The 27971-nt window shown below is 40.5% G+C and overlaps 2 protein-coding genes across 5 annotated transcripts in view; both read left to right on the top strand.

Annotated features, from left to right (window-relative positions):
- The window catches only part of HYCC2 (hyccin PI4KA lipid kinase complex subunit 2), a 50100-nt gene extending 41298 nt beyond the window's left edge, over positions 1–8802 (top strand). For all 4 annotated transcript variants that reach the window (XM_021555437.3, XM_021555435.2, XM_021555439.2 and 1 more), the window contains one exon: positions 933–8802. In XM_021555437.3, coding sequence (XP_021411112.2) covers positions 933–1537 — 605 coding nt within the window. In that variant the 3' untranslated portion in view covers positions 1538–8802. The remainder of the gene's footprint in view (positions 1–932) is intronic.
- A 459-nt stretch (positions 8803–9261) lies between these two features.
- On the top strand, positions 9262–27352 carry ORC2 (origin recognition complex subunit 2). Its single transcript, XM_021555362.3, has 16 exons — positions 9262–9401; positions 10316–10459; positions 10742–10828; positions 11732–11821; positions 13099–13130; positions 14311–14368; positions 15252–15436; positions 15559–15657; positions 17192–17301; positions 20885–21017; positions 21424–21520; positions 23211–23357; positions 24518–24689; positions 24975–25036; positions 25720–25838; positions 26430–27352. Exons 1-16 carry the CDS (start codon positions 9305–9307, stop codon positions 26514–26516), a joined length of 1719 nt encoding a protein of 572 aa, XP_021411037.2. The 5' UTR covers positions 9262–9304; the 3' UTR covers positions 26517–27352.
- The last annotated feature ends 619 nt before the right edge of the window (positions 27353–27971 follow it).

Consider the following 27971-nt stretch of genomic DNA (forward strand, 5'->3'; position numbering starts at 1 on the left):
GAACTTGGAGCTTAGAAAAAGACTGGAATTAGATTAAAAGATAAAAAGGATTTGTGTGCAGCCCTAATCATATTATATGCCTAAAAATAAGGATTTAAGAAATAATATTGCAGTCCTGTTATTTTCTCTTTGAGATTCCAGTCAGAAGCACAATGCCTCTTCTATAACATAAAGTATTTCAGAGATTTATTTTCTCTTAATGCAAGGGTTGCCTTTTTTTCTCTCTGAAAAATGTAGATGTTGTGATAAAAGCAAATATGGTAGAAGCATCAGGGTGGGATTGCTGTAAATTCAAGGAGGATTGAATTTTGGAGAAGAGAGAACTAGGAATTAGGTTAATCTCCGATAGAAAGTATGGTCACATTGTTCAAAGTGCCAGCTACACACAAGAGAAGCCTTCTACCTCTGTTGGAACATTGTGATTGTTAACCTAGGAATCAGCCTAATTCTGAAGCTTCTGAGTACTCACCAGACCTTACTCTAACTGGAAGAGATCCTTAGGTCTTGCCTCAAAATAGGATTAAAATAGTCTGAAAGGGTGGTAGGTTTATTTTAGTTTGGTTATTTTAACATAATGTAGTAGGAGAATGGGTAGCAATCTGAAGACCAAGCTAAAACAAATTAGCCAAATGGGTCCCAATTCTTGTTTATAGACAAAGTTTGGGGCCAATATTCTGACTGATAAAAAGTATTACAGATGAAAGGTGAACCAAGCTCAGGGAGCACTTACTGTTAGACTCTTATTCTGCTAAATATGGCAGGAAAATTGGCTGAAAATAAAAAAAAATTAAGCAAGTGGAATCCAAGTGAATTAGCAAATGAGGTTTGTTTTGATGTTCTGTGCACATCTTTGTCTCCATGTAACTTGAATGCATTCTCTGTTTTCTGATTGGTTTGGGGATTTTTTGGTTGCTTCTTTTTTCTTTTAATAGATACTGAAGGTGTAAATGGAAGAGAGGAATCTGTAAACCTTAATGATGCTGATGAAGGATTTTCATCAGGAGCTTCCCTCAGCAGCCAGCCAGCTGGGACCAAACCTGTATCCTCTGCATCCCAGAAGAGCAGCTTAAGGAAAACAGCAAGTGGGCGTTCTGCCAAGGAGAAAGAAACCTCTTCTGCAGCAAAATCCAATGACAGCCCTCGGGATTCAGTAGCTCGAAAGCAGTACACGCATCAGTCTTCTGACCTGGATGGAGATATAATTGAGATGACACCTACTAAGAAACACCTCAGCCTGCCTGCTGGGCAGGTGGTGCCTAAAGCCAACAGTTTGGGCCTGATCAGGACCGCCAGTGCTTCCTCCAGTAAATCATTTGACTATGTGAATGGCAGTCAAGCAGGTTCCAGTGTTGGAGCTGGTACAGAGGGTTTTACCAGTCTAGCAGCTGGCAATACCAATCGGTTTTCAACTATCAGCCTACAGGAGGACCGGCTAGGCCAAGCTGGGGAAGGTAAAGATCTCCTTTCCCCAGGAGCTCCCCTAACCAAGCAGTCTCGATCTCCAAGTTTCAATATGCAGCTGATATCCCAGGTGTAACTTTGACTCCCTTCCTTAGTATTCCCTCTTCCCCCTTAATCCCTGGCAAGTTCATCCTTTGGCAAAACATGAACCATCATCCCACAGTGTGAAAATACTGACTGTCGTGATCTCGTTTCATTTGGTTTAGCTATCATACTGTATTACTGAAACAGCAATAATTCTTCCCTCACCTTCATCTTCCTTTCCTCTTGTAAACATGGTTGTGAAGCAGTATATAATGTACTGTATGCCTTTTTCCATGCCTTCCTTTCTCTTTGGGTGATGTGCAATCCATCGTAGGCTGCTCAGTCCCATTTCAACACTGTGAGACTGGAGACACCGGCGGAAATGGTGAATGTGATCCCTATGAGATGATGCTTTGGCTTTGTTAAGAAATAGAAACGGGTTTGTTTTCTCGGTCTACAGTACTGCAAAGACTACTAGATCCTGACTTGTCTTTCTCAGAACCAGGAGTGCCTCAGAGATTCTAGTGTGACTTTGGACCTCTCTGAGTCTGTGCAATCAATTCTGGGGAGGGGATTGTCATTGCTGCTCCTGGCTGCCTACAGCACTTTTTTCATTAAATGAGGGTAGTTTTTTCTTGACTGCCCCCAGTCTCTCATCCCAGAAGCTTTTGATGTTCAGCAACTGAGACATGCATATTAAGAAGCTATATTCCCTCAGAGACAGGATTCTAGGTTGATAATATAGGTTACAATGCACTTCTAATGGCGTTGTAGCCATTTGTAATGTTACATGTCTTCCCCTCCTGGACACAGGGTCATTCTGCATTTAGGCTAAAAGTTACACAGCACCATGCTGTTAAAGCAATTTGGGTTGGAAGTGGGAAGGAAACACTACTTCCCCAGGAAATAATGGCTAGCTCTGCTTCATTTGTGTTGTTGCTGTTTTTGTTGTGAGGTGCTGATCACCGAATTGAAAGGTTGTATTCAGGTAAAGAGTATTTCTCAAGCTGCTGTCTTTTGTATCATGGCTGTTGGGACACCCCCATTCCTTTCAGCTGCTTTCTCAATGTCCCTGAATAAAATGATGAAGTAATTTGAGGAATCCTGCAGTCCAGACAGACCATACACTCAAGGTGCTGTCTCAGGGATAGAGACAATAGTTTGCTAGGAACACTGAAGCTTCAATGTGAAATTCTTTTCTAGCAATGCCATTTGTGCAAAGGGGTACTGACAGTTTGGTTTTTTTTCCCCCAGTAAGATCATACTTCATTGCCTTGGTATATATAATCTTTTGAGGTTTTTTTAGCTCTTTGTTTTTGTGGATTGGCCCTACTCTAGAAAATGCAGAACTCATGCCATTGAGCCAAGCCTTGAATGTATATGACTGGTGTGTGGGCACTGGCTGGTACTTACGTTAGAGGACACTGCTTAGAAGCACATTTCTGGTTACTTGGGAGAATTTTTTGGCATTCTCTCTCCATCCCTCTGTATCTCTTTTTGGATTGATAGAAAAGAGGAAAGTTCACCCTCTTTGTTTAAGTCCTGTATGATATCCTGGAAGTTTACAAACTGTAAACCTGCAGGAAGAGTTACGATTTTTATGTGGGCACTTTGTTTCCCTGTCACTGTGAAGGGTAAATGCAAGCAGTTACAAACAGCAGGCTGCTTTTGAATGATACTCTTTTAAGATACTCAGAACAATGAATGACATGGTGTGGTATTGCTGATAGTTGATTTTGGTGGGGATTTTTTTAAGCTTTATTTAAATTAGATTTTTTTTTTCAAATTTACATTAAAATTCATTAAAGTATTTGAAGGGTTTTTTGTGATTTGATGAGTCATTTTGGTAGCCTAGTCTTTGTATCATATGTTCATGAAGTGAATTTAGTGGCATCTGATGTAGAAATTCAGGTAAGGAGTAAATAGACTCATCAGAAGGAAAATCCAACATTTCTAAATGGAAAATAATTTTTAAGGACCACCAGTCATACACAGATGTAACTGAGGCAAAGCTGAGATGAAGCTACAAGGTTTACATTTCTGTAAAAATGTCAAAAACTGTATATGGTTAAAGTCTTCTTTATAAAATAAAATTCTCCTAGTGGAGACAATTGGTAAGTCATGACTGGAAGTACCAAGTTTATACTTTGTACAGAGTATCAGAAAGGAAAGTTGCTTAAATATTTGGGAAAGAAAAGGTCAGGAGTGTCAGCTAATTTTCTAAGAATTACTTAATTTTAGTATTTTAAAAATAAAAGTTGTTCATTAGCAAGGTTCTCTACTTTTCTATATTTGTCATTAGATGCATTCCTCCAGAAGTTTTAGGCCACTTAAATTGGCACCAGGTCAAATTTTGCAACCTTTTTTTTAAAAACAATTTTTTTGTGTGGGGTCCCACACTACAAAAACTATTTCAGGAAAGTGAGTCGGCTTTACTGGCTTCAGATAGGGAAGTCAAATCTACATGTGTAAATTAAAATTGGCAAAAATCTCAGTCAAACTACCTTTTAAATTGTTTTTACACTTCTCATTTTGATAATGTGCCTTTTGTTATTATTTCATTCATTGTATTTTGGTTTGTTCTTGTGTATATATAACTACTCCATATCAGTCTTTTTAAAAAGAGTTCAAATTTATCCCTGTAAAAAAACTATGGTTTCTATGTGCTGATGTAGTACATCTGTGACTTCTCAAAAATTACCCTTTTAGTGCAGTGTTTCAGTTATGGGAGCTTGTTTTGTTTTTCAGCCAAGTACTGTTGAACATTTACCTTACCAGTGAAGTCATCACAAGTATCCACAAACCAGCTGTAGTGCAAGGCTCTGCAGTGCTGTGCATCGTGTTTAGCATTACAGCTGCTAGACCTGTCTCAAACTACACCAAGGTGTGGCAAGATCATAGCAAATCTTTATACACTCGGTTCAGTGCATTCCAAAGTACTGTGGCAGAAATAAAATCAGAAGTGTCTGGGATATGGCTGGAAAGAATAATCTGCTGGGTTTCTGATTATATATGCTAAATACTAAACAAAGTACAAAACATACTTAAATTTTCTGACACCTGTGACAAATGTTTAGACTTAAATCGAACCTCCTTATCCTAAATTCACTCTGCTTTCTCTTCTTTTAGAACATTTGGTACTGGAGGCACTAGATGTATATTTCTGCACTGTTTGAGTGCAACTGCAGCATTATAAAAGGACAAGAAGCAGAACACTATAATTTTTCCCTCCATATCTGTGCATGCTTGCACATACATGCAATTCTTAGACGAGGAAGGGTAAATTCTATATTCTGATGTATACATATACTTCAGTAGGGAAAAATGACATTTCCTTCATGCACATCACAATATGCTGCCATTTTGCAACTCATTTTTTTGGACTTTGTAATTTTAAGAAAATACAAATGTTGGGATTGTGAACTCTAGCTTGATCATCCTTTTCAGGGATTTATTGTGAGCAGCTTTTTGGTTGAATGGTTTTTTAAAGGTGAACCATATTTTCATCTGGTAGAGAGCAAAGTGATGAAGTAAAAATACCTATTGAAATTAATGTTGCAAGATGATTGTTTAAATTTCTGTATTATCCTTTTAGTTTTTGTTTGGAAAAATGTCATAAAATGGATACTTGTGTATCACTGTCCATTTTAAATGCGGATTTCTTTGAACACCCTTTCTGATGTGAATTCGAAAGTTTTTTAACAGCATACTTCATTCTGTAATGCTGAACATCATGTTGCAGCCAGTAAGCATTAGATCTAGTATTTGTAGTTTGCAAGTGTGTTGGTCTAGAATGCATTTCCAACATACTCCTGCTAGCTTTAACATAATTAAAGTCATCAAAATAGTGAGGAAAAAAATGTTTTCTGATAAAGTATTTATTTGCACTACTTATGAATACTGGAGTTTACTGGGACAGGGTTTTTTCTCACCATGTGAGGTTTACTTGTGTGTGAGTAGGTACATACATTTGTCACGTGTTGACAATCAATTGCCTCAACTGTGTGTATACTGTATGTAAATAGGAACGTATTTTTCAAGATTAAGGGGGAAACCTACATCTTAGTGGTGGTAAAGCTACTCTGCAGTAAGGTGACCCCAACTCTGCTTTTTGTCTTCAAGATACTATGTGGTTTGTTTTACTTCTTTAATGAAGTTTATTAGTCTTCTTAGAAAATTGTAGCTCCAGGGAAATTTTCCTCAATATTTAATGTATAACATGTTCAGAGAATTATATTTTGAAAAATTAATTTTGGAATAGATAATTCTATGCTATGGCTGTATTTTAACCTAAGAGTTTGAACGTGTCCTATTTTATCATGAACCAATGGCTATCTCCTCTTTGTTCAGAATTTTAACTTTGATTGCAAACCAGACATTTTTGTTTATCTTGGCTTACAAATTCAAATTAATTTGAAGACTAAGAATCAATAATAACTTTTTGAATAAAATCATAAAAACCAAGCTGTATAGTATAGGTACTGTGCTTGTAATCCTAGAGGAGGGGGGGAAACTATAATGGAATATGTTTGAATGAAATGTATGTACTGCACACAAAAAAATTACTTTGATGTTAGTAGATCTAATAATCTCATTCTTAAATTCTTTCACTGCCAAAGATATTGCTACCTTGGCATGTTTAATATAACATTAAAGCCATCAGCTAGGTGTCATTTGTAACAAGCATTTGTATCATAGGACTACTTTTCATCAGAAGAGTACATGTACCTCTTTTATTTCAGTTTCTTGTTTAGGATAATTGCAGGACTAAAGCTGCAAAATATCACTTCTTATCAAGCATGCTAAGCAAACAAGCCAGATCCTCTGTACTTGCATCACATTATTGATTTATATGATTTTTTTATATTTTGTATTAACTTCAGTATTTTAAATGCTATTTGTTTCTAGCCTATGGGCCTTAATCTCTGTTCATTATTTTTGTTTTTTCCTCACTGGCAATTGGATAAACTTTGATGTTGAAAGGTTTTCTGTAGCTGATTCAGGGTAGTAAATCATGACATGGGTGTTGTGTTAGTGAATACATGTATCAGTCTGTCAAAATTTCTGTCATGACCAGCTGAAGAGACAAAATACTTACCTGCCTCTTCCACAGTGGTGGAAGATGATGGTGAGCTGTGAGCAACTTGGTTTGTTCATGAAAACAATAAGCAGATTTTGCAAGACTGATACTTATGAGGTTCTCCACATAGTAATTATGAAATTTTATTTATAATAAATCTTGGAACAAGATTGTAAAACAGCAGCCAACCATTTTAGATAAACTTGCCTAGTAAGTTTGTCAAGTGTCAAGGCCTGCGATATTAAAAATTCAGAAGAAAGCTGTGCAAGTCTTAAGGGTACCTTACAGCTTCAGAAAAGGATTTAGTAAAAATCTGTCCCATTTTAATCCATCTGTATTTGAGATTTAATGAAAAAAATACAATTTTGCTTCCATCCTTTTCCTTATTTTTTTCTAGGCTATACCTCTCCTTGAATTTTAATTGTGTTCATCAGATTTTACCAAAGGTAGTATCTGAGGGACCAACTGAATTAAAAATGGGTCCATAAATTATCCCTTCTATTATAAAGGGATTCCTAAGGTTTTCTGGTGAGGAGCTGTTGATGGGACAGATGTATAGTAAAGCTTTGTATCTGTACAGTAAAACATTGCCTATATTTTAGCTTGTGCATGATGAGCAGAGTGATGAGATCAAGTTTTATTGAGCAGCCTCTTGGTTGTGAGCTCCCAGTGTTTTACAGTCTGTAAGATCCAAGCGGTTTTAAAGAAGACTGTCTTTGCATTCTGATGCAACTTTTAAATGAGTGATTAATAATCTATTCAGGAGTCAAAATTTAAATTGCTTTAAAATGTGGTTTAGAATTCTCACAGGTTTTGATTTTAGAGGGTAAAATGGTCGGGGGAGATTTCTGTTTAGAAGTATCTGCTGGTAAAATGTCTCTATGGTGCTTTGTCATGGAAACTTCCTTACAAATCAGTAGTTAATCCTATGTGTTTGAGTCCTCATCCTCCCCAGAACTGATCATGAAACAGAAAAAAGTAGAGCAACCATTTACCTTTAGTTCTAGAACTAGTACTTGGGAGTAACAGAAATACTGGCTATTGACACTGTTCTTTCTGTTCAGACAGTTACTGTGGTTGTGCTAGAATTTCATGTTATTAGTTTATGAAAAATGCAAGTAGTAAAAACTTTGTGGCTTCAAGTATACAGTAGATGTGAGTTAACAATCACTCAGGATAAATCAACATGTCAAAATATTAATAGATTCCTAGTACTCTGGGGTGTGTGGTGTGTGTGTGTGTCAGTGTTCAATGATTACTTCTGTTTTCTTGCACATAGTACATACTTTAGGGGTGGGTATTACTAGGCTGGTTATTTATGGACAAATACCATATGATTAAATAAAACAGAGTAATTTAACACTTTTTTCATATTGAAGATTCCAGGAAAAAGCTAATAAAGATTTTTAATAATCAGCTACTCTTAATACATTATAGATTTACTATGGTAGTTTTTATTTGCTATTAGACGACCCCAACAACTAAATGGATATATACCCCATGCTGCATTTTTAAAATTTGTAATTCCTGTACTTGACAATGAGTTTTTTGATCTGTTTTTGTCCTTGTAAGAATACAGGACTTGCTCTCAGTTTTACTAGCAAAAAGAAACATTCTGCAAGGGTTAAAGGATTATTTTCTTACTTTTTTCATCATACCAGGTTTGTTTCTCTGAACTAAGGTTTCTGAGGATTTTTACTACTTTAGCATTATTTAATCTCATGGAAGGAGCATAAGCAGCACGTAGCCCACTTCTTGTGGACACACAGGCTGGGCAAAAGGACATGGATGGGTGGTGTGAGCCCCTCTTGACCAGCATAGCCTTGCTTGCTGGTATGAGCCCCAGACGTTCGAGATTCGGTACTGGTGAAGGACTAAATCAAACAGGTTTTTAATAACCATGACCTCTGCTGTATGATGTCCTTTAACCTGGGGACCAGGGAAAGTCTTCATTCTTAGTCCTGAAGAAGGCACGTATTGAAGATCATCTTCTTGGTGCATGTAAGCCATTATCTTAACTGTCTTACTGAGCTGGTTCATGCTGTTGACTTGTTGAAATGTGAAATGTAGTTACTATTGACTTTGTAAATATCTGCCAGAGAAGAAATATAATTATTTTAAATCATTGTAAATAGAGATGTATAAAACTCGACACAATCTGCAATGCAGAAAAAATTATATATATATATAAATATATAAAGATGTTAAATAAATATCGTGCTGTTTCTGAACAGAAATGAATACTTTGTGAATTACTGGTTTTTAGAGGTGTGACTCGGGCCGGTGAGGCGGGGCGGGCCGCGGCCGGGAGGGGAGTTCTCCCCGGGCGGCCGCGAGGGGGCACCCGCCGCTGCTCGGAACGGGCTGGCGGCGGCTTCGCGTCGCCACAGCGACCCGAGCACGAGCCCGGGGCGCGCGCGTGCCCGGCGGCGGAAGTCCCGCCCTGCGGCCGAGGCGGGCTGGGAGCGGGGCGCGGGTTCGCCGTCGCCACAGGTCACTCAAGGCGCGGCGCCCGGGTTGGCCGCCTCGGGGACGGCCACTGGCTGGCACGGGAGCCCGGTTCCGCCTCCTGCTGCTGCCGCCTCTGCCGGGGGCACGGGTCGCGGGCGGGACGGCGGTCCCGCAGGAGCGGCACCGTGAGGGGTGAGGGGTAAGCGGGGCCGGTCCGCGGCCGGTCCGCACCCCCCCGGCGGCAGCGCCCCCCGGCGGCGGGGCCGCGCCCACGTGACGGGAGCCGCCATGAGCCGGCCCGAGGGGATGCGCAGCAGCCGCCACTCCCTGCAGGTGAAGTTCGTGCCCGACGAGGACGTCCTCAAGCACATCTCCGACGACGCAGGTACAGCCGGCCCGGGGCATAGCCCAGCCCAGCGCCGCCGCTGCTCCTAGGGCGCTGGGGGAGGGATCCGAGCAGCCGCGGCTGCCCTCGGGAAAGGGGCTCTGCAACACCCGAGCCGAGTTCTGCAGAGCCTCGCGGAAGGACGAGGCCTCTGGAGTCGTTCTGCCTCGCTTGACTCCCGCCCTCAGAGTCTGTCCCAGCCCGGCACTGGGGCGCGCTGCAGGCGGGGCGTGTACGAGCGCTCGGTACGAGATCTCCCCGCAGCAGCGTGTACCGGGCCAGCGGCACAGGGAGCCGGGAAGCTCCTCGGGCCTGACGCGGTTAAACACTCGCAGTCAAAGCGGAGTGAGGCTGCATGTGTATGCCATAGCAGGGTTTTGCAGCAGTTCTGACTATTAAGGTGGGGAACTTCTGTGGAGATGCTTAAAATTTGCCAGTACAAGGCACGGAGCATCTCTTTCAGACTCCACTGCTGGTCCTGCTTTGAGGAGAAGGTCATGCAGATGTCCAGGGGGCTCTCAGCCTACATTCTCCCATGAGTGCCCTGGCAGCCTACAGGCAAAGTATTTTCCAGTTGCTCCTCTTCTCTAGAAAGAAATAAGGGTTAACAAGTACCATCCCCTTTGCATGCAATTTGATACTGTAATTCGTGAGCCACTGTCATTTCTCCTATTCCTCTCTGTAGAGCTAGTGTTTGTGAAAATGGGTGTCTTACCTTCATGGACTGCATTTGTGGTGAAGGCTATAGGGTCAGCTATTGACCAGCTGTTATTTTATCAGGGCATCTCAGCATTGAATTTGTTGGGTGATTTTCATAACAGGAACCTGGTCTCTTAAGTCAGGTGGCTGTGTACTGCTGCGATAGAAATAATGAAATGGCAGGAGGTTAAAGCTTTTTTTTTTTGCAATTCTAGGAACTAAAGTGCGGAAGGAGAAGGCTCAGCTGAGTGTCAGTGTGAAGAGATTTGTGAAGAAGCTTGAGAATATTTCTGATAATGAAGCTCAGGAGATCTTGGAAGAGAAGAACTATGTTGCTGCTCTTGGAATATGTGCCCAAGGTATTAGCAGGAGAAGACCTAACACAGCTCTGACTTTAGGAGATTCCTACAGTTAGGGTTATACAGTGTTGGTGAAATTGCTTTTGAGGGCTCAACCTGCTCTGTGTGTGCTTGTGGTAACAGGTAGAAGAGAATATTATGATTCTAGTATTTTATTATTATACTTGTTTTGTATCACCTGCAATATAAAGCCAAATAGTGAAATGTTTAATTCCATCTTTCTTGGGTTGGGAATGTTATCAGTGGTTTTAAAATAGCTGCGAGTAACATGTCTTTTCACAGATCCAGTGGGAAATGGCTCAAATATAAGTGGTGGTGAAGTTTACTCATTCCAGACTCCCAAACGCTCCAATAAAATGGCAGAGCTGGGTATGTTTCGCTCTTCTTTCTCTGCAGACTTAGGAGAAGCAAGCAGAAAGAGGCAGTTACAGAGAAGGTGGACTGTTTTGGTTCAAATAAGGTGCTTGAGCAGGGTTGTCACTTACATGAAGAGTCCTTGTACGTCCAGCACCATCTGAACTTCATTAGTGTTTATTTGTCACAGCTAATGATACATTCTACAAAGGATGATCTGAAGGAGAGGGATCGTCCTACTGAATCACTATTCAGAAACTGGTTTTGGTGCCTCTTAGTTACTGCTGTGTCTTGGGAAGTTGTGTCTCCTATCTTAGACCTCCTTCTGCAGCAGGGTGGATTTCACTGGTGCTCCCTGCTGGAGCTATGAATCAATTTGAAAACTGAGGGAAGTCATACTATGACAGCCTGTTAGTCCCAGTGCTGTTACATGGAATAGGCTGTTGGTCATACAGTGGTAGGGGCCATTAGCAGGGTGTTTCAGATTCACATCAATCATTCAACTTCAGCTTGTACTGATAAGGAGTAGACACAGGTAAATAGTTCCTCCTAGGGAGCTGATGTGTTTACTGCATCTGAAGATCTGTTATATGCAGCTGAGCAGTCCAAAAGAACTAAGTGAGCTTGACCAAACCTTGCTCTAATTCAAGGACATGTGGTCTCCCAGGGAGCAAAATGTGCTCTGCCATCAGCCATATTTGTAAACTTAATTAATTGGTGAGTTCAGCCTTTGAAAATCTTTTCGGAGGAATACAGCCACCTTTAGGGTTAGAAAAATCTAAAAGTATTTGGTTCCTTAAATAGCCAGGGAATTAATATGGAGAGAGCATTTCAGGGTGTGGCTCCATTTCTGACTAGCCAGAGCTGGAAGTTTTGTACCTGACATGTCCTTCCTTCCCTTCCCCCTATTTCCTACAGCCTCTGAATTAGCCCGGACACCAGAACAGAATGTGTCACCTGATCACTCCAAGTGCCCTGAGAAGATGGCCAAAACCCCTCAAAACAGCAGTAAGTCCTGTGATGGTTTGGGAATGAAGCTGAGTGAGTGGGGGTTATGTTTCTCTTTGCATGGTGGAGTGGATGCTTGAGTTCCAGCTTCTCTCATGCTTAAGTATTCTAGTTAAAGCCAGGGCTTAAGTATTCAGGTTAACACCATGGGCTGAACAGTTTGATGTGCATGACCTGTGCTTCACCTGCGTGTCAGATGTCTTCTTCTGCCTTGCTGCTATAGGGGAAACATGAACATCTCTCTCATCTGTTGCTGTGACATTTAATGACTTCCTCTCTATTCAATAGAAATACTTGCACTTGAGAGAGTTATGAGCTGGGCTGGTGTGTTAAACACTGATTGGGTAGGACTGTGTGGGTGTTCATGTGTAAATTCATACTTTATTGTATAATATTTAACACCTAGTGCTGCAGGGAGAAATACAGGTAGGAGAAGTCAATGCAGGTCAGCACTGGCAAGAGCATGTGCATTTGTGCTTGGATATGGAGTCTGATGTGCTTAGGGAGAGAACTTAACTCATTTTTCAGCCTCATTCCTACATACTGGAGTCTCTTCCTCCTTCCTGGCCTCCCAAAGCTGTGACTAAGAATAGAAGCTGCCTTCTGTGGTAATAACATTGACTCTTGTGTGACCTGACACAGGCAGGCTGCTGGAGCCACCACAGACTCAAAGCCAGAATGCAAAGAGTAAATTTATTTCTATTATCTTTCTGAAGCAACACCTGGGCAGAGAGACATGAGTGGAGATGTAGGCGCTGAGTAGAGATGCAGACACCCTTATGTGTGGTTCAGTGCTAGAACCAGCCTGCTGTTCACACTGGTCTATCAGTGGTTTTGCACGTGCGTGGTTTGTACCCATGCTGTGATCTTTACTGTGTTCTGATCTGTCTGTTAGGGTGCCTCCAGGCCTACCAAACACCTATATTATCTATACACAGATGTTCTACTTCCTGAAGCCTACACAGGGTGAACAGCCATAGACAGGGTGTATCTGTTTTTCTGCATTGCTGTTTGAGTCTTTGCTATCCCCAGCTGCATGGTCACTTGAGCATATTTACAATTCTCATTGCCAGTCTTCCACTTCTTACCCATTCCTCCCAGCAACTCTCTTTGTTCTCTCCCTGCCTACCTGTGAGGAGCTAGAGGCTTCCTTCATTGGATTAACTATCCAGGGAGCTGATATTCTGGTGCAGTGAATGCTTGTTTTTCTAATGGACCATCTTGTGCCAGTGTTGAAAATTGGAGTATTCTGTGCAATGTTGTTTCTTCCTTTTCAGAACTTTCAAGTTCAAACAGAGTGCAACAGACGGTGAGTAATGACTTTACATTGCTTGGATTTTGCATTTGGGGTTTTTTTTCCCACTTGTAAAATTTGAACTAGCCAATTACTACATATGGAAAGGAAGGACATTGAAAAGCACACTCTAAAGTAGAGATGTCTCTTCTATTCTAACCAGACAGGAATAACTCAAGTGAGAACCATTAATCAGGACTAAGGGTTTGGAGTCAGTGGGCAAATAGTAGGTTTGACGGCTTAATTGTTATGGGTGGAAGCTATTTCCTTACGTCACACAAGTGAGAACACTAGATAATCCCTTAATACACAGTTAAACTCACAGCTTTCCAGTTTCTCACTAAAGGAAGACACAGCCGCAGTTGTAAGGAATGCTGTTAGAACAGGAGTTCCAGAACTGATGCTGTTCAGTTTCTTACTTAGCCAACTGGTTTATAAAGAAGAGATACAGTGCAGAACTGCCAGTTGTGGTAGCTATGGAGTGAAAGAGTTGGCTTTCTAAAATAGTACAGCATCGTAGCAGAAATGTGTGCACAGCTTTTCTGGTATGACATTCCAGGGTGAGATACACCTGAAAAAGACATACTGTTTGGGGATACCATAATCACTGCTTGATGATTTCACATCCTCTTTGTCAGGATCAACAAAAGTATTTCCTAAGTATTGCAGACTTGATCCAGTGTCCAGGTCAGGCATGTGCTTTAAACATATGTAAGAAAAATGTGATGCTGCAACTTGGTGAGCCTAGCTTGGATTCCTTTGCTGTACTTCTGGGTTTATGTCTGCTGAGTGGTCTTCTGTCATTCTGGTTGTTGTTTTCTTAGAGGACTTCCAGATGACTTTGAGTAGACAGTGTGATGTAGAAGGTGACTGCTGGGGACGGGGACTGAAGCATTTCCAGTTTGTCATTGCTTTGGTCTAGCTGTTCCTGAAGGGCCAAGATTGGCATCTTGGTTGGAGATTTCACAGTTTTCTACTCTCCATCTTGAGCTGAAAGAATTAAGCCCCTTTTGGAGCTTTATCCTATCTCCCTCTGAATGGGAAAACAGGAACTTTCCATACTTAACTGCCTCTGCTTTTCCAGTTTTGTGTGGGCTGGAACAGTTTGGAAATGTAACCTGTCTTTGCTTGGCAGAGGGTAGTTTAGAGGAGAGAGATGTTAATTTTAATACATGTTTTTTCTTTGCTGTTCCAGAGTAAAAAGAAAGAATTTGTGACCACCACACCTTACAGACTCAGAAAAAGACTGGCAGGTAAAGATCAGCCTTTGCTGTCAGCTGCCACAATCAGTGAGGCACTGTGTTCAAGGGAGAGTGTTTTCCTGTTGAGCTTCTGTCTGTGGTAGCAGTATGACTGAAACAACCTGATTTATCCTGCAGAGAGTGTAGAAATGTCCTTAAGGAAATCCATGTAAACCTTTCCTCTACAACTGGTTGGTACTAAAGTGAGGGGTGGAAGGGTTAGAAGCACCAAGTTACTGAACTTCAGTAACACAATCAAAAGAGACAAAACATGTGGTAATTTTACGTATGCTGACATTTAGTGTGCCCTGATTGCTTGAACCAGGCACAAAACTTTTCGATGATGGCTGGGATGTCCATGTCAAAGTATTTCCAATAACTAGTTGGTTAAACCAGAATGAGTGCAAAGGAGAGTTTAGTATATGATATTTCATCTTGTATTTCTTTTGTGTTGAGAGACCAAGACTGAGCCAGATTTCATCTGTGCTCTTAAATCAATGCTGCTAACAGAGGTATGTTACAACAGCTTGTTTGCAAATGTAACATAGAAGATACTCAGCCTGCACAATTGGCATTTGGGAAAACTGACATGGAGATGCTAAGAGAAATAGGGAGTTCCATTGTCCATTTTTAGTCTCTTTTTATGATACAAGGATGTTTCTTGATTGGTATCAAGGAGGGGGCTTTACTTAACAATACTTTGTGATCCTAGAACTGCAAAAGAAATGGCCCACCTGTGTCTGCAGTTCTCTTAAGCATTGATTTTAACTTTCTGTGAAATAAATTTAGGATTCATGTGCTTGTAAAACATCTAGAGAATGTGTGTGAGATGGTGCAAAATGAGTTCTGTGTAAGAAGTCATTCCTAGCTTTTAACCTTAAAATTTATGTTCTAGCTCCAGATCCCTATTTAGAAAGTGAGAGTGAGTATTCTGCTTCCTGCTCAGAGGAGGAGGATGAGGAAGAACAGAAGGAAGTCAGCGCTATTATATCAGATCAAAAGACTCCGGCAAAAACTAAAGCTGTATCTACACCTCCTCACAGAAACAGCTTAGCCAAAAAAAGAAAGGAGCAAAAGATGGTGAGTGTGCAAAAATATACCCCTGAGCTAGTAAATATGAAGGGATGTGTATGTCACATTGGCCATCTTAGGGAGAGGCGTAACTTAACAGGAGTGTTGCTGATCTTGCTGCTCTTTTATAGGGCAACCTGGTGCAGGAATATTTTGAAGCTCACAGTAGTTCCAAGGTGCTCACTTCAGACCGAACACTGCAGAAGTTTCGGAAAAGAAGATTGAATCAGGTACAGTTCATAGTGAGTTACACAGCTCTGGAGTTTTGATTTCTATGATAGAGAGTTCCCTCATCAAAATCTCTGATGTTGCTATTTTCACTTTATTTCTGCTGATTATGTGGTCAGTGGTAATGTTGATTTAGGTAGCAATTTAAGCAGTATGTTTTCTACTGCTGCTCTTAGCAGGGACAATGCCCAGTTGTTTGACCCTACTGAGACAGGAGGGAAAATGCAGGGAGAAGGCACTATCAGGTGAGCTCACAGCTGAAAGCTGCAGTTACCAGAAAAGGTGAAAGTTTGCTTTTGGAGAAGAAGAGGGAGAAGCAGAATTGTAGAGATTTACATTAAACCATCATTTTTTTCAATGAAATGGTAGGGGGAATTAAAAACTGTCTTGACTCTTTATGTGTAGTGGAAATCAAGAGAGCTGATTTAATCTGAACATTACTGGGTCACTTGCAGAACTGGAAACAGCTCTAAATGTTGTCACGTAGCTTTGTTCCCTTGCAGTTTCTAGGAGACAGGAATTGTCTGATGGTGGTAACTGACTTGCAAATCAATCAGTTGTACCCTACAAGGTCAGATCTCAGGGAATTGTGTAAAACACCTGGAGCTCTTGTGTCTGTGACTGCTTTTTGTATCCATTTGTGTTTTAAAAGATGGCATATATGCAGACTGCCTGCTGGTGTCTGGAATTGCTGCCCAGAGTAACATCTGGATTTTTAACAAGTTCTTTCATAACAGCTGTGGGAGGAAATCACAGCTTACAGTGTTAAAGCTACTGCTGGCTTCAAAGCAGTTGAAGGTGTATCAGTTCTGTCTCTCAGTACTTTGTCTGATACATTGCAGCTGCCTTTCCAGTGGGAACTGTCTTCTGCTGCAAGGGAGTGGGAAGCAAAGCTGTTAAAATCAAAGAGAAAGAGAGGCCAGTGTAGATTTGATGGTGATTATCATGCTACTGTGCTGTTTAAACACCAGCATCACAGCATATCTTGAAAGCTAAAAGAATCCATCGATTCTTGATGCTTTTGTACATTGAGCTATCAACTGCTATCCTTTCTGCTGTAGTTTTTTTTAAGATAGTTTTTTTCAAGATTTTGAGCTTTCTCTTGTAGTGACAAACACCTGAACCCTTGCTAAGCATGTTGATTGGAGCCTTTGTTCCCGTGATCAGGGATGTGATGTTGTATCTTGTTGGTACAGTGCTTGGTGATGTGTAAGCTCTGTGTGTATCCATTTTTCCTGTAGTGGTTTTTCCATACTTGGCATGAAGGAAAAAATACACAGTATGTCATCTGTTCTAGTCTTACTCCAGTTGGTGTTTACCATAATAAGGTTACTTATCTTTGCTATGTATCTCCAGTAGCAAAACTGTGCCTAGTGGGTCTTAATGGGGAGAAAAAAAAACTAACCACAAACTGAGTGCACTGACAAGGAAAACTATTCTCTCTAGATAGGGAGCATGCTAGAGGGTGTTTTGAGGACTTCAGGTTTATCTCTTGCTTCTTCTTAACTTTGAATGACTATCTCTTTCTCAACACAGCAAACACTGCATGATCTTTTGAAAAATGCTCCCCTTGCCTATGCTGCTGAAATTAGAGACCTTAACCAGCAACATGAATCCTTGTTTTCCAAGTGGATGCTGCAATTACAGTAAGTATCCAAGGAGACTCACTGAAGAAGCCTAGTTAAAAGGCACTGCCAGTAAACTTACTCTCATGTCAGTAACATCCTGTGGATGAATTAAGGAGCAAATTTTTTTCTTTGATTGCTTAAATTTAAAAGTGAGTGACATTAATTTAATTCAGTGTACCCTGTAGACCAAATCTTACCTGATTAATTCCTTGAACCAAATGTCTGAAGTGCAGTGAAGTTGTATTCTACCTGGTTAGTTTGCCTGTGCCTCTAAAGCAAGTTAGAGGGCATTCACAAACAGGGAACATGAATAGTGAGAGAACAGGGAAAATGAATATGAGAAAAGTGCTCTTTGTGAGGAATAATTTTTGTTTTCAGCAACAACTTAGTAGTGAGTAGCCCACCCTCACCATATTCAGTCTGTGGCTATCTCCAGTAGTGGAGTGGTTAACTTTCAGTGTCCATAGTACCTCATGATCTGGTCATGAAGGAACCCTAATGCTTTTGGAAACACTGGCAATACAAATTTTATTTGGCTTTGTGTGTATCTTCATGGGAAGGAGAAGAGTGAACATTCAGGAAAGCAAATAGAACTACAGAGACCCTGTGAGATTCTGAAGCACCCTAAAGAAGACAGACCACCACCCCTGAGGCTGGAGCCAGTACCAGTGATGAGAAAGCCCCTTGGAAGCTTTTTCAAGGAGGTAGAGTGCAAGGAAGTTTGTGATCCATGGGGAGGACAAAGAGTATGAAGAAGACATCAGCTTTGAAAGTTGGAGAGTTGCAAGAGGAAGAGTTCTGTTACTTGTGGTCTGGGCAAATGGTTAGAGATGTATGTGACAGAGCAGAAGAAACAAATCCCTGATCACAATGAAGGCAGTGACAGCTGTTGAACACCTTACCTTTGCCCAGTGCTATTTGAGTAATGTGATACTCTTCTTTCTGATCAAGATAATGCCTTTCCTGCTTCTCAAACCTAAACAAATCATTGTGATTCCTGTGATGACCCATGCCTGAAAGTAAAGAAGTGCTTAAGATTCAAAAATGCTTATTGGTTGAAAACAATGACAGAAGTCAGAGGGTCCGTAAAAATCATAGAGTTTTATTAGCGAATCACACGCTTTCTTGGAAAGTGTGGAAATCATGGAAATTGGTATGTTAGTCCCTGACCTACTATATAGGCACACAGAACTGGGTTTTGGATAAAGGGGCAGGGTGAAAAGAAAAGGGAAATTAAAGAGCTTAATTTTAAAAAGGAGAGATGAATTGAAGAGCAAAAAAGATATCACCAGCCATTGTTCCAGCATTGAGGGAATGCTGACCCTGGATTTGAAGCGATACGCGGAATAAATAAATAGACTCCACAACTCGATGTAGTTATGAAGTGGGTATGTATGCCAGCGCCCGGCACAAGTGAGATAGCTCTCCAGAATTTTGTGCTCCGAGCTGAAGTTTGTCCTACAACTTTATTCACAAAGGTGTTCTATATGCAATACATTACACAACTTTTCTATGCATATTCAACCCCTGGCCCCGCCTGTCTTCGCCTCTCATGCTAAATAGGTCTACGCCCTTCTGGGCATGCGTGGTTTGCTGTGGTGGTCTTTACGGGGGTCTCTGGTGATCTTTTGAGGCTGAAACCATAGTCTTCCTCTGCATTGAACTTTTGAACTCTTCTCCTCTGTGCATGTGCTTTTGGTCCTCTGCTATCTTATCTGTATAAGTGTATCATCCTTGACATATTTGGAGAGGGGCTTCCTTATATGAGTTCTTTGCATTCCTGGTCTTCTCTGGTATTTGTCTTTTTGCAAGAAGCTTTAAAGATTTTTTTTTCTCTCTTTCCTATGCCTTTTGTGCTATGGCAGAGGTTTCTTAAAATTCAACACGTGATTCTACAAACATGATACATTCATTTTTTGATACATTCATTTTTGATACATTTATTTTGTTAGCTTAAGTGATCTCTGGAAAATCTCTTATTTCAGATTCAGCATTGGTCCAGTTCATAAATAGTGATCCAGCTGTGTTGGTTCAGCTGATGAGATGTCCAGGGTCGAGGGGGGGCATTGCCTGAACTTGTGCAGGGGGGATGTCTGTTTATGGACAGGTGTGTCTGCCCCAAAGACAGGTTTGTCACTTTCTATGCTAATTAGTTCTCATGCACAGTTTATTCTTTTAGGCCTTTCTGGAGAAGGGTCAGAGGGCTTTGGGGCTCTTCGGTAGTTGCAGTGCCACCTTATAGTCCACTTCCTGCCAGTCATTCCTGTGCTTGCGCTGTATTTCATTGTTGTTCTTTCTCATGGGAGGTTTTGACACATTTCCACCTGGACCACCTTCTCCAACCAAAATTTGTTTTGTCTCACAGCATGTTAGTACCAGTAGTCCTTGGTTATTGCCAATTATTCTTGTCTGTTACCACTTGGTTGGCTTCACAGCCACTTGGTTATTGGTGTATGAGACATACTATCAATCAGTTACCTTCTGGCTCAAAAAAATCTCACTCTGGACCACTGCTTGTTAGAGAGTGGGCTTGAGTATGCAACAGCCCCCCATAATGGAGAGCAAAAAGGGTCTCACTTTAGAGCACTTTTATAGGGGCACAAGACAGCAGGCTTTAGTCAGAGTGATTTTTTCATCCTGGACACAATTTGAATCAATAACTTCCTTTGAAGGTGCAGCAACAGAAATATTATTGCACTTGGATTCTTATTCAGGCAAGAAAAATGAATTTCCAAGGCCTCTCATTAGAAATCTGGTGGTCATTAGACAATATTAGTTCCTGGGAATAGACAGTGTTTCTGATATGCTGGAGAGGGGTTTAGTCTAGGTGCAGTTCATCAAGGCTGAGGCTTAATGAGCATTTCCCATATCATAGTGCAGCCTGAAGGAGGGTGAGGGATGCAACTAAAGTGAGCTTTTCTGGGTCTCTACAATTCCATACCATGCTGTCTTTATGCTTTCCTCCCTCTTTTTCTGTGGAACAATTAGGATAAGAAATAGACATGAGTATAGAGTATTTTTGCTTTGAATCTGTGCCTGAGGATCTGTGCCCTAAGAGTATCTGTGTACATACATGTGTAAACAACCCCATGTAAGCTGTTAGCTCAGTCAGTATTTTACAGCAGGACAGCCATGTCAAACAAGCAGGTTAGAATTGGTTTCAGTTGTGCCAGAGTGGACAACCAGGATGAAGGTTTTCTTTTTTTCCCTTTTCTTTTTTTTTACTATAACATGTAGTAAACATGTAGTAAAAGTACTTGGTGAGGGGATGCATGTGAGTGTGGATTACCATTTCTTACCTGAAGTTGTAGATGTAGTATTCTGTTCTTAGTTAGTAGCATTCTCTTCCATCCATGTTTTGCTAAGTTTGTAAGCCTCTAGGCTGCTAAAATTATTATTTTGCTAGGATGCACATGCCAGGTTTCAGATTCCTTGTAGCTAACCTTATTTATCAGCTGTAAGTTTGAGGTAAGCCTGCAGTTGGCAAAACATGAAATTTTTAAAACCCAAATTGCAGTGGATCATTTTGCTTAATGAATGTATGGACCTAAAACCAGACTTGCACTTCTTTGATCCCGCATATTTGCTCACTTTTCTGCAGCTTGGGTTTCAACATTGTGCTTTATGGACTGGGCTCAAAGCGTGATCTGTTGGAGAAGTTTCGTACCTCTTTGCTCCAGGATTCTGTTCACCTGGTGGTTAATGGATACTTCCCTAGCATCACTGTGAGATCTGTAAGTGTGGGAAAAGCTTGTGGGTTTATGTAATCATCCTGTGTTACAGATACCTCTAGAGTCTTTCAATGTAAAATGTTAAGGAAACCTGCTGCACCCTATAGCAACAGACTCTAAATATAGAGCAGTTCCTCTCTCTTCTAATACTTTGAAGAAATTATCCCATACATTTTCCAAGGAATTGCAATAATTTCTGTCATTAATAGATAATAGATATTCATATTTCTAAAGCCTTGTTTAATATCACTGTTTCGAGAAGGGGTATAATTTTTCTATGTTCATTGTTTTAGGGATTTTATGATAATAATCAAGATTATCTCTCACAAGTCAGCCAAGGGCTCAGTTTCAGATTTTCTTCATTTCAGTATCAGAGCCCTTCATCAGGAACTCCTGCTTTCTTTTTCAGATTCTCAACTCCATCACAGAGGAGGTTTTGGACCATATAGGGACCTTCCGCAGCCCCCTTGACCAACTAGAATTCATTACCAAAAGGTTTAAAGAAGGTAAAACTACTAACTTTATGCATAAAAATGTTAGAGTCTACTTACTGTTAAGAGAGCCTGGACATTTTCTTCCCCTATAATTTTTATACAGGCAGTTACAGTTTCTTAGTGCATTGTAGCTAGTATACTTTCTTGCTTGTAATGTATGCAACATATATAAAAACATGCATGCCCTAGGAGTATCTGTGTGCATACAGGTGTAAGCAACTCCATGTAAACTGTTAGCTCAGTAAGTGTTTTTTAAAGCAGGACAGCAGTGTCAAACAAGCAGGTTAGAATTTGTTTCAAAAGCAAAATAAAACAGGTATAGCCTCACAAAATGATTGCTGAATTATTTCTGAATGTCTGTCTTACTGCTTGTATATTCATACACAAATAGCCATGGAATCTTAATTGTGCATGGCATTGGTATTTCAGTGTTTACATTCTGTTTTTCATTATTATCTTATGAGTATTTCTGGTGGAACTAAATGAAAAAGGCAGCAGTTCCCACCTGAATGTACATAAGTCAGTCTTGCAGTCTGCTGTAGCTGATCTGACTGGTTTCCATTGGCAGGCAAGTATGTATGGATTTGCACAAAAACTGGTTACAGTCCTAGAATTGTTTCTGGACTCAGGAAATGGTTGTTTATTGGAATTAATCAGCTGAGACTCCATTTTCTTCATGCAGGAAAAGCCAAATCTTTATTGTATCGATCATATTTTATAGGATTATCAGAAGGCTCTGTGTCAGATCTTATTGGTGGACAATACATTCACACTTAGTTCATTGGTTGGTACATGGTATTTTGCATATCTGTCAAACTTCTGTATTTTTAGCTAGTTTACATGTTTTTTCTTCTGATTCTCATGAGACAGATCTTACTGTTTAAGCAGGTGCTAGTTGTTTTTCACCCAAGAATACATTCTTGTGTTAACGAACTCTCATAGCAAGATTGTCTTTGCATGGGAACTTGCAGGTTACATAGCTGCACTTAGAAGAAATGACAGGCTAGCTATTTTAACAGAGCAGGCCTGATTTTATGAGGCCTTTCTTTTATAATTCTTCTACCTGTCTACGACTGTTGTTCCCAGGGATATGTACAGCAGCGAGAAGCTAGTTGGAAGTTTTTACATCTACCATTTGCATTATCTGAGCTAGGTCTCTAACTTTTTTTCAGAGCTTGTTAAAGTTTTCAATGAAGTGATGATGTTTTGGATCCAACCTTGAATCCAACCTTTTTACTGTGAAGAGGAGCTTAAAGATCCTAGTCATGTAAATCAAAAGCAGCTCAATAAACTATGCTTAGTCTTCCATTCTAAAGTGTATTTCAATGACCTTCAATTGCAAAAGAAACACAGCTAAAGGGGCAATTCCTGGTAAAGCTGTGAGCAAGTGGAAAGTGGATTATAACTTTAAAAGAAAAGCTTAAACTTATAACTTAAACTTATAAAAAGCTTATAACTTAAGAAAAGCTTAAATTGAAAAAACCAAACCTGTAGTTGTGATGACAGTGAACTGAGAAAAACCCTTTTAGGTGCTCAGAAACACCCAGTACAGCTTCAAATTGTGTTGTGCAAGGAAAGCAGTATTGGAGTGATGTATATTAGAGTGGTGGAATAGATTTGTGCTACACTGCACTGGGAATGGGAAACCAGCTTGTGTGTAGTTTCGTTGACTGGTTCTCTGCTGTTTTTTCTGACCTTGCAGATTCATCCTTAGAGCTCTATGTCCTCATTCATAACCTGGACAGCCAGATGTTGAGAGGAGAAAGAAGTCAGCAGATCCTTGCACAACTATCCTCCCTGCCTAGCATTTACCTCGTTGCCTCTATTGATCACATCAATGCTCCTCTCAGTGAGTTCCCATGGGCCTGATCTAGCCAAGAGAAGGATCTGTGTTCTACTTTGGGGCTGCTATGCATGTTTCATAAGCTCATGTATTACTTACTATATATTACTACTATTAGTATGCATTACTTTTGATGTGTAGAACAGATCTGTTGATGTATGTATAGTTCTGATTGGGAGTGTGTCTGTGCTGAACCAGAACTGTGTAAAGATACTGAGAAATACCACAAATCATAATATACAAATAGACTCCAAGCTTTTGGCACCATTTGATTTTAGGAACTTACTGAACTGGAGATTGGATGTTATGTCTGTCATTGCATCTAAAACAATTTTCTTTTATCGGTCAGTGTTGTGGGCAGAATGGGAGCTTCAGACAAAATTTATTAGAGAAGCCCTCCTGTTGAACCAGGAGGTAGCCCCTTCCTTTCTAAACTCCTTCTCAGACAGGATGTAGGTGTGGTTGGACCCAGTCTTAGCCCCAGATTTAGTTGATGGTTTATATTAAAGGACTGTATAGATGTAATTGAACTTTCGTCCCACAAAATTAAGGATGGCAAAGCAAATATACTTAAATAAATAACTTACTTATATTGATTACTGTTATGATTAGACTAAAAGATCCTAATCAGAATTATTTCTACGCAGCACAAGTAGCTGTAACAATTAGTATAATTCACTCTTTTTAAAGCAATATTGAAGCAGTTATATTAAAGCTAGCAAAAACCATACAAGTAGAGATTGATGTTACTCACCCATACCAACAGCCATGGGCATATCTCTTTATCTCAGCCTGGAGGAGTAACCTTGAGGGGTGTCCCCACTCAAGGGTGGAATCTCCACACACTCTGAGAAGGGTCTCACTTCAGATATTTCATGCCCTCTAGGTAGAGCTTCCAGCTACAGCCAGAAATTGTGTGCACACTCCTGACTCTGGAAGGATGTACCATGTATCCATGGAAAAGGGATGCCTGCAAATGTTTTGTTGCTGAGAATTAATCTTACTGGAACTGCAGTTATCAGGGTGTCTGTAATGTGAATTTCACAAGCATATATTGTTTCTTCAATCCTACAGCAGAACTACATGCATTTTAATATTGCTTGTTTAACACCTTAGAAAACATAAATCTCCTGGTTTTGTCTGCTCTTTCTGTTCTCTCTGTCTAGTGTGGGATCAGGCAAAGCTGAGTCTCTATAACTGGCTTTGGTATGAAACAACCACATTTAGTCCTTATGTGGAAGAAACATCTTATGAGAACTCGCTTTTAGTACAACAGTCTGGATCTTTGGCTTTGAGCTCCCTAATGCATGTCCTGCATAGCCTCACTCTCAATGCCAGGTAAGACACTATTACACTTCACAGTAGCACTTGCCAAGGACCCAGTCCTTACAATCTGTGTTTTCTGATAATATTGTTCCAGACCAAAATGGTAGGACCTGGGTTCCAGCTGATCGGTTACTTTAAATGAGCAGCATTTGGGTAGAAAGCCTTGTCCAGTGATGAGATTCACAACCAGGTCTTTGTGCATTAAGCAAAATTAGTTAATATTTTCTAATGGTGGGAGTTTTGGACTGTTCTTTAATTACTACTATTTTGATTTTCCCCTTTCCTCCTTTCACTTAGAGGGATATTCAGACTGCTTGCTCAGCACCAGCTGGAGAAAAAGGACAATCCATCTTATCCAGGTAAGTACTCGCCTTTTCTCATCCATTTGAGGTGTTGCTTTTTACAGCAGCCCTGGGTTTTGGTACGCAGGTTGCATTTCCAGCGACAGAATAGCTCGAGCAGTTGGCTCAGTGAGGCTCACTGGCTATCTAGTTGGCACTGTGTCTGACTCAGACAGGAAATCAATAGACTGGCTGGTTCTGAAGGACTGCCTTTTACATGCTTAGACATGACTGAGACTGTTGGTGGGGGTCTGTGGAGGTAAAAAAATAAAATGAAGACTGAATTTGTGTAACTTGCTCTTAAATGTCCTATATAAATGACTTCTAGTGTACCCCTGCTTTCTAGGATACATGTGGAATATTTTGTCACTGTAATAGGTGTTGCAGTGGATATGAATAACATTTTAATGGTAAAGAAAGCAAGATAGAGGAGTTGGAAATTAAGAGAAATTAACAAAGTGCATTTAAAGTGCTATTAAAATTCCTTTAGGCAGCAGGGTGACTTGAATGTTATTTCAGCTGCTTTCCATTAATTACTGAAGTATTACCTTGGCTGTACACTTGCAAGAGGTGATGATACTGTAGCCACTCTGGTCTAAGCCAAAGCAAGACTTTCAGGTGGATAATACGTGGTGTTAGACCTGGAAAATCTGACAATTTTACTACTTCAGTTTCTTGTTCTTACCTTCTTCTGTCTCCAGGGCTGTCTTTCCAAGACTTTTACCAGCAGTGTCGGGAAGCTTTCCTTGTGAACAGTGACTTGACACTCAGGGCACAGCTGACAGAATTCAGGGACCACAAGCTCATCCGGACCAAGCGGGTGAGTCCAGGGAAAAATTCTACTCAGCACTTTGAATAAGAAGAATGCTTACTTGCTGTATTGTTTTAAGCACGTAGGAACTGGCAAGGGGCTGAAATTCTGTAATTGCAGCTCTTTCCATGCCTCCAATTTGTCAAGACCCTTTACATGGATAGAGGACAGTAGAAACACAGTGTGCTTTGGTTATTCAGCAACCTCCAGGTCTTCTTTCTGAAGACTGTGAGAAGTAGCAGACTATGGAGCCTGCCAGTCTGCTTCCAATAGTATTACCTGTATTTCTATAATAATGCAGACTTGTCATAATAATGAGGCAGTATAGCAGTACGAAATACAGGAACACAGTGTTGAGGAGCTTTGTAGCATCAGACAAACATAACCCACCGGAAGATTTCTCACATAGTGACTTTTCTCAGTATTTGTGCATTTCCTGTGTTGCTCCAGTGAAATATTCCAGGTTTTTGCTAATGTAGTTCAAAATGCTGTCCCGCTGTAATCCAGACTGCAGATATATGATAGCATTGCAGTGCTGTCTAGTGGCTTGCCTGGCACTGTACACTGGTGTTAACAATGTCTGTGCATGTCTGTTCTCAGGGAGCTGATGGTGTGGAATACTTACTAATTCCTGTCGATGACAGTACCTTGACCGACTTCTTAGAGAAAGAGGATGAAGATGTGTAACATCTGTTCCTCAGTGTCAACAGCAACTGCTCTCAATGGCTGCTGGAGAGGGGCCTATGCTCAGATCTCTCTCTCTCTCCAACCTCACAGCTGCTGCACTGATAAGTAGTAATTCTAATGAATCTTGCTCGTTGTTCAACTACCTCAGGTAGTTTGGAATGATGACTTCTGTAAGCAAGGCCCCTCTTGCACTCTAGTTGGATTTGTCTGCTTTGTCTCTTAGCTCAGACAATGCCTTCTTCCTATCTGTGCAGCTAACCTCATAGCCAGAAAAACAAACTTGGTGAGATTGTGCCTTCTGCTCTCTACCTCAGTAGACATGAAGGTTTTATTGGAGCAATTTACTTGGGAAGTGCAAATCACAAGATGGTCAAGAGCTTTAGTTTGTACTAGTGGTGCAAATGTTCTCAACTGAGTGCTATCCAGTACTCCTTTACCATTTAGACAAAACTAGCTCACTATATGAAGACAAGATTTATAATGCTACAAGACCTGCCTTGATTGCATGAGGAAAGGAGAATATGAATGGGTTTGGGATGCTGCAGGTGACTTAGTAAATTCTGGCAATAAACAGAAGGACTTGTCCCAAACCAACATCCTTTTATAAGATTTAGATAATCAAAATTATAATGGACTCGTGTCATTGCCTGCTACTTTCCAAGGTACAGTCCAGGAATATGAAGAGGCTATGAAGTTTTTTGTTTATTTTTTTAAGGCTTGATTGTATATTTATATTTTTTACATCAGGAGTGCCCACTGATCCTGGAGGAGGCCTTAATTGCCACTTAGGTCTCCCTTTTTTTAAGATCTTAAAGGATGGGAGACTGCTGAAGTTTGACATATTTTCTTCAATTCTTTTTTTCTCAGTTATGTGGGAGGAAGCTCTATAGTTCCATCAGCTATAGTCTGCCAGCCAGACTTCAGGGACTCTCTATGCCTAATATTTGGTAGCTGTGTTACAGCTCAGTGTTGTGATAGTTCAAATCAATCAAATAAAGTACTTTTTAATTTTCATTAGTTTGTCTTGTCTTTCACAATCTTTCTAAGTTACAGGAAGATGGAGATCCTTGTGGCAGTTGTGCTAAAGCCTCATTTTCATTATTATGTCAAATATCTGTGCAGAAGATTTCAAACTACTGAGTTAAAATATTCTATATTGTTTCTTATATCAAAATCACGAATTGTTTGCTTGCCTTTTAATACCAGTATATAGCTTTTGAAGAGAACCAAAACATCCCATGGAGCAATAGTACCTTATCTGCCCCTCACTGACAGAAGCGAGAGAGATGTATGGCCTGACTTCAGTATTAGAAATCTAGAGCATCTGCCTACCCCATTGTCAACTTGATTCTTCACATAAGTCCTTTCCCTATACTTGGGATAGGAGAAATTCCTTCTCACTTCTCAGCATACTGAAGTGCCTTCATGATATTGGTAAGAATGATGACTTTTATG

Source organism: Lonchura striata, chromosome 8 (genome assembly GCF_046129695.1).
Source record: "Lonchura striata isolate bLonStr1 chromosome 8, bLonStr1.mat, whole genome shotgun sequence".
Taxonomy (NCBI): Eukaryota; Metazoa; Chordata; class Aves; order Passeriformes; family Estrildidae; genus Lonchura; species Lonchura striata.

Bases quoted from the DNA above. Each gene is read 5' to 3' on its own strand.
- ORC2 (XM_021555362.3), top strand. From the start codon at position 9,305: ATGAGCCGGCCCGAGGGGATGCGCAGCAGCCGCCACTCCCTGCAGGTG. The intron at 14,369-15,251 runs GTAAAGATCAGC...TTTATGTTCTAG, and splicing joins ACTCAGAAAAAGACTGGCAG to CTCCAGATCCCTATTTAGAA. The intron at 25,037-25,719 runs GTAAGTACTCGC...TTCTGTCTCCAG, and splicing joins GGACAATCCATCTTATCCAG to GGCTGTCTTTCCAAGACTTT.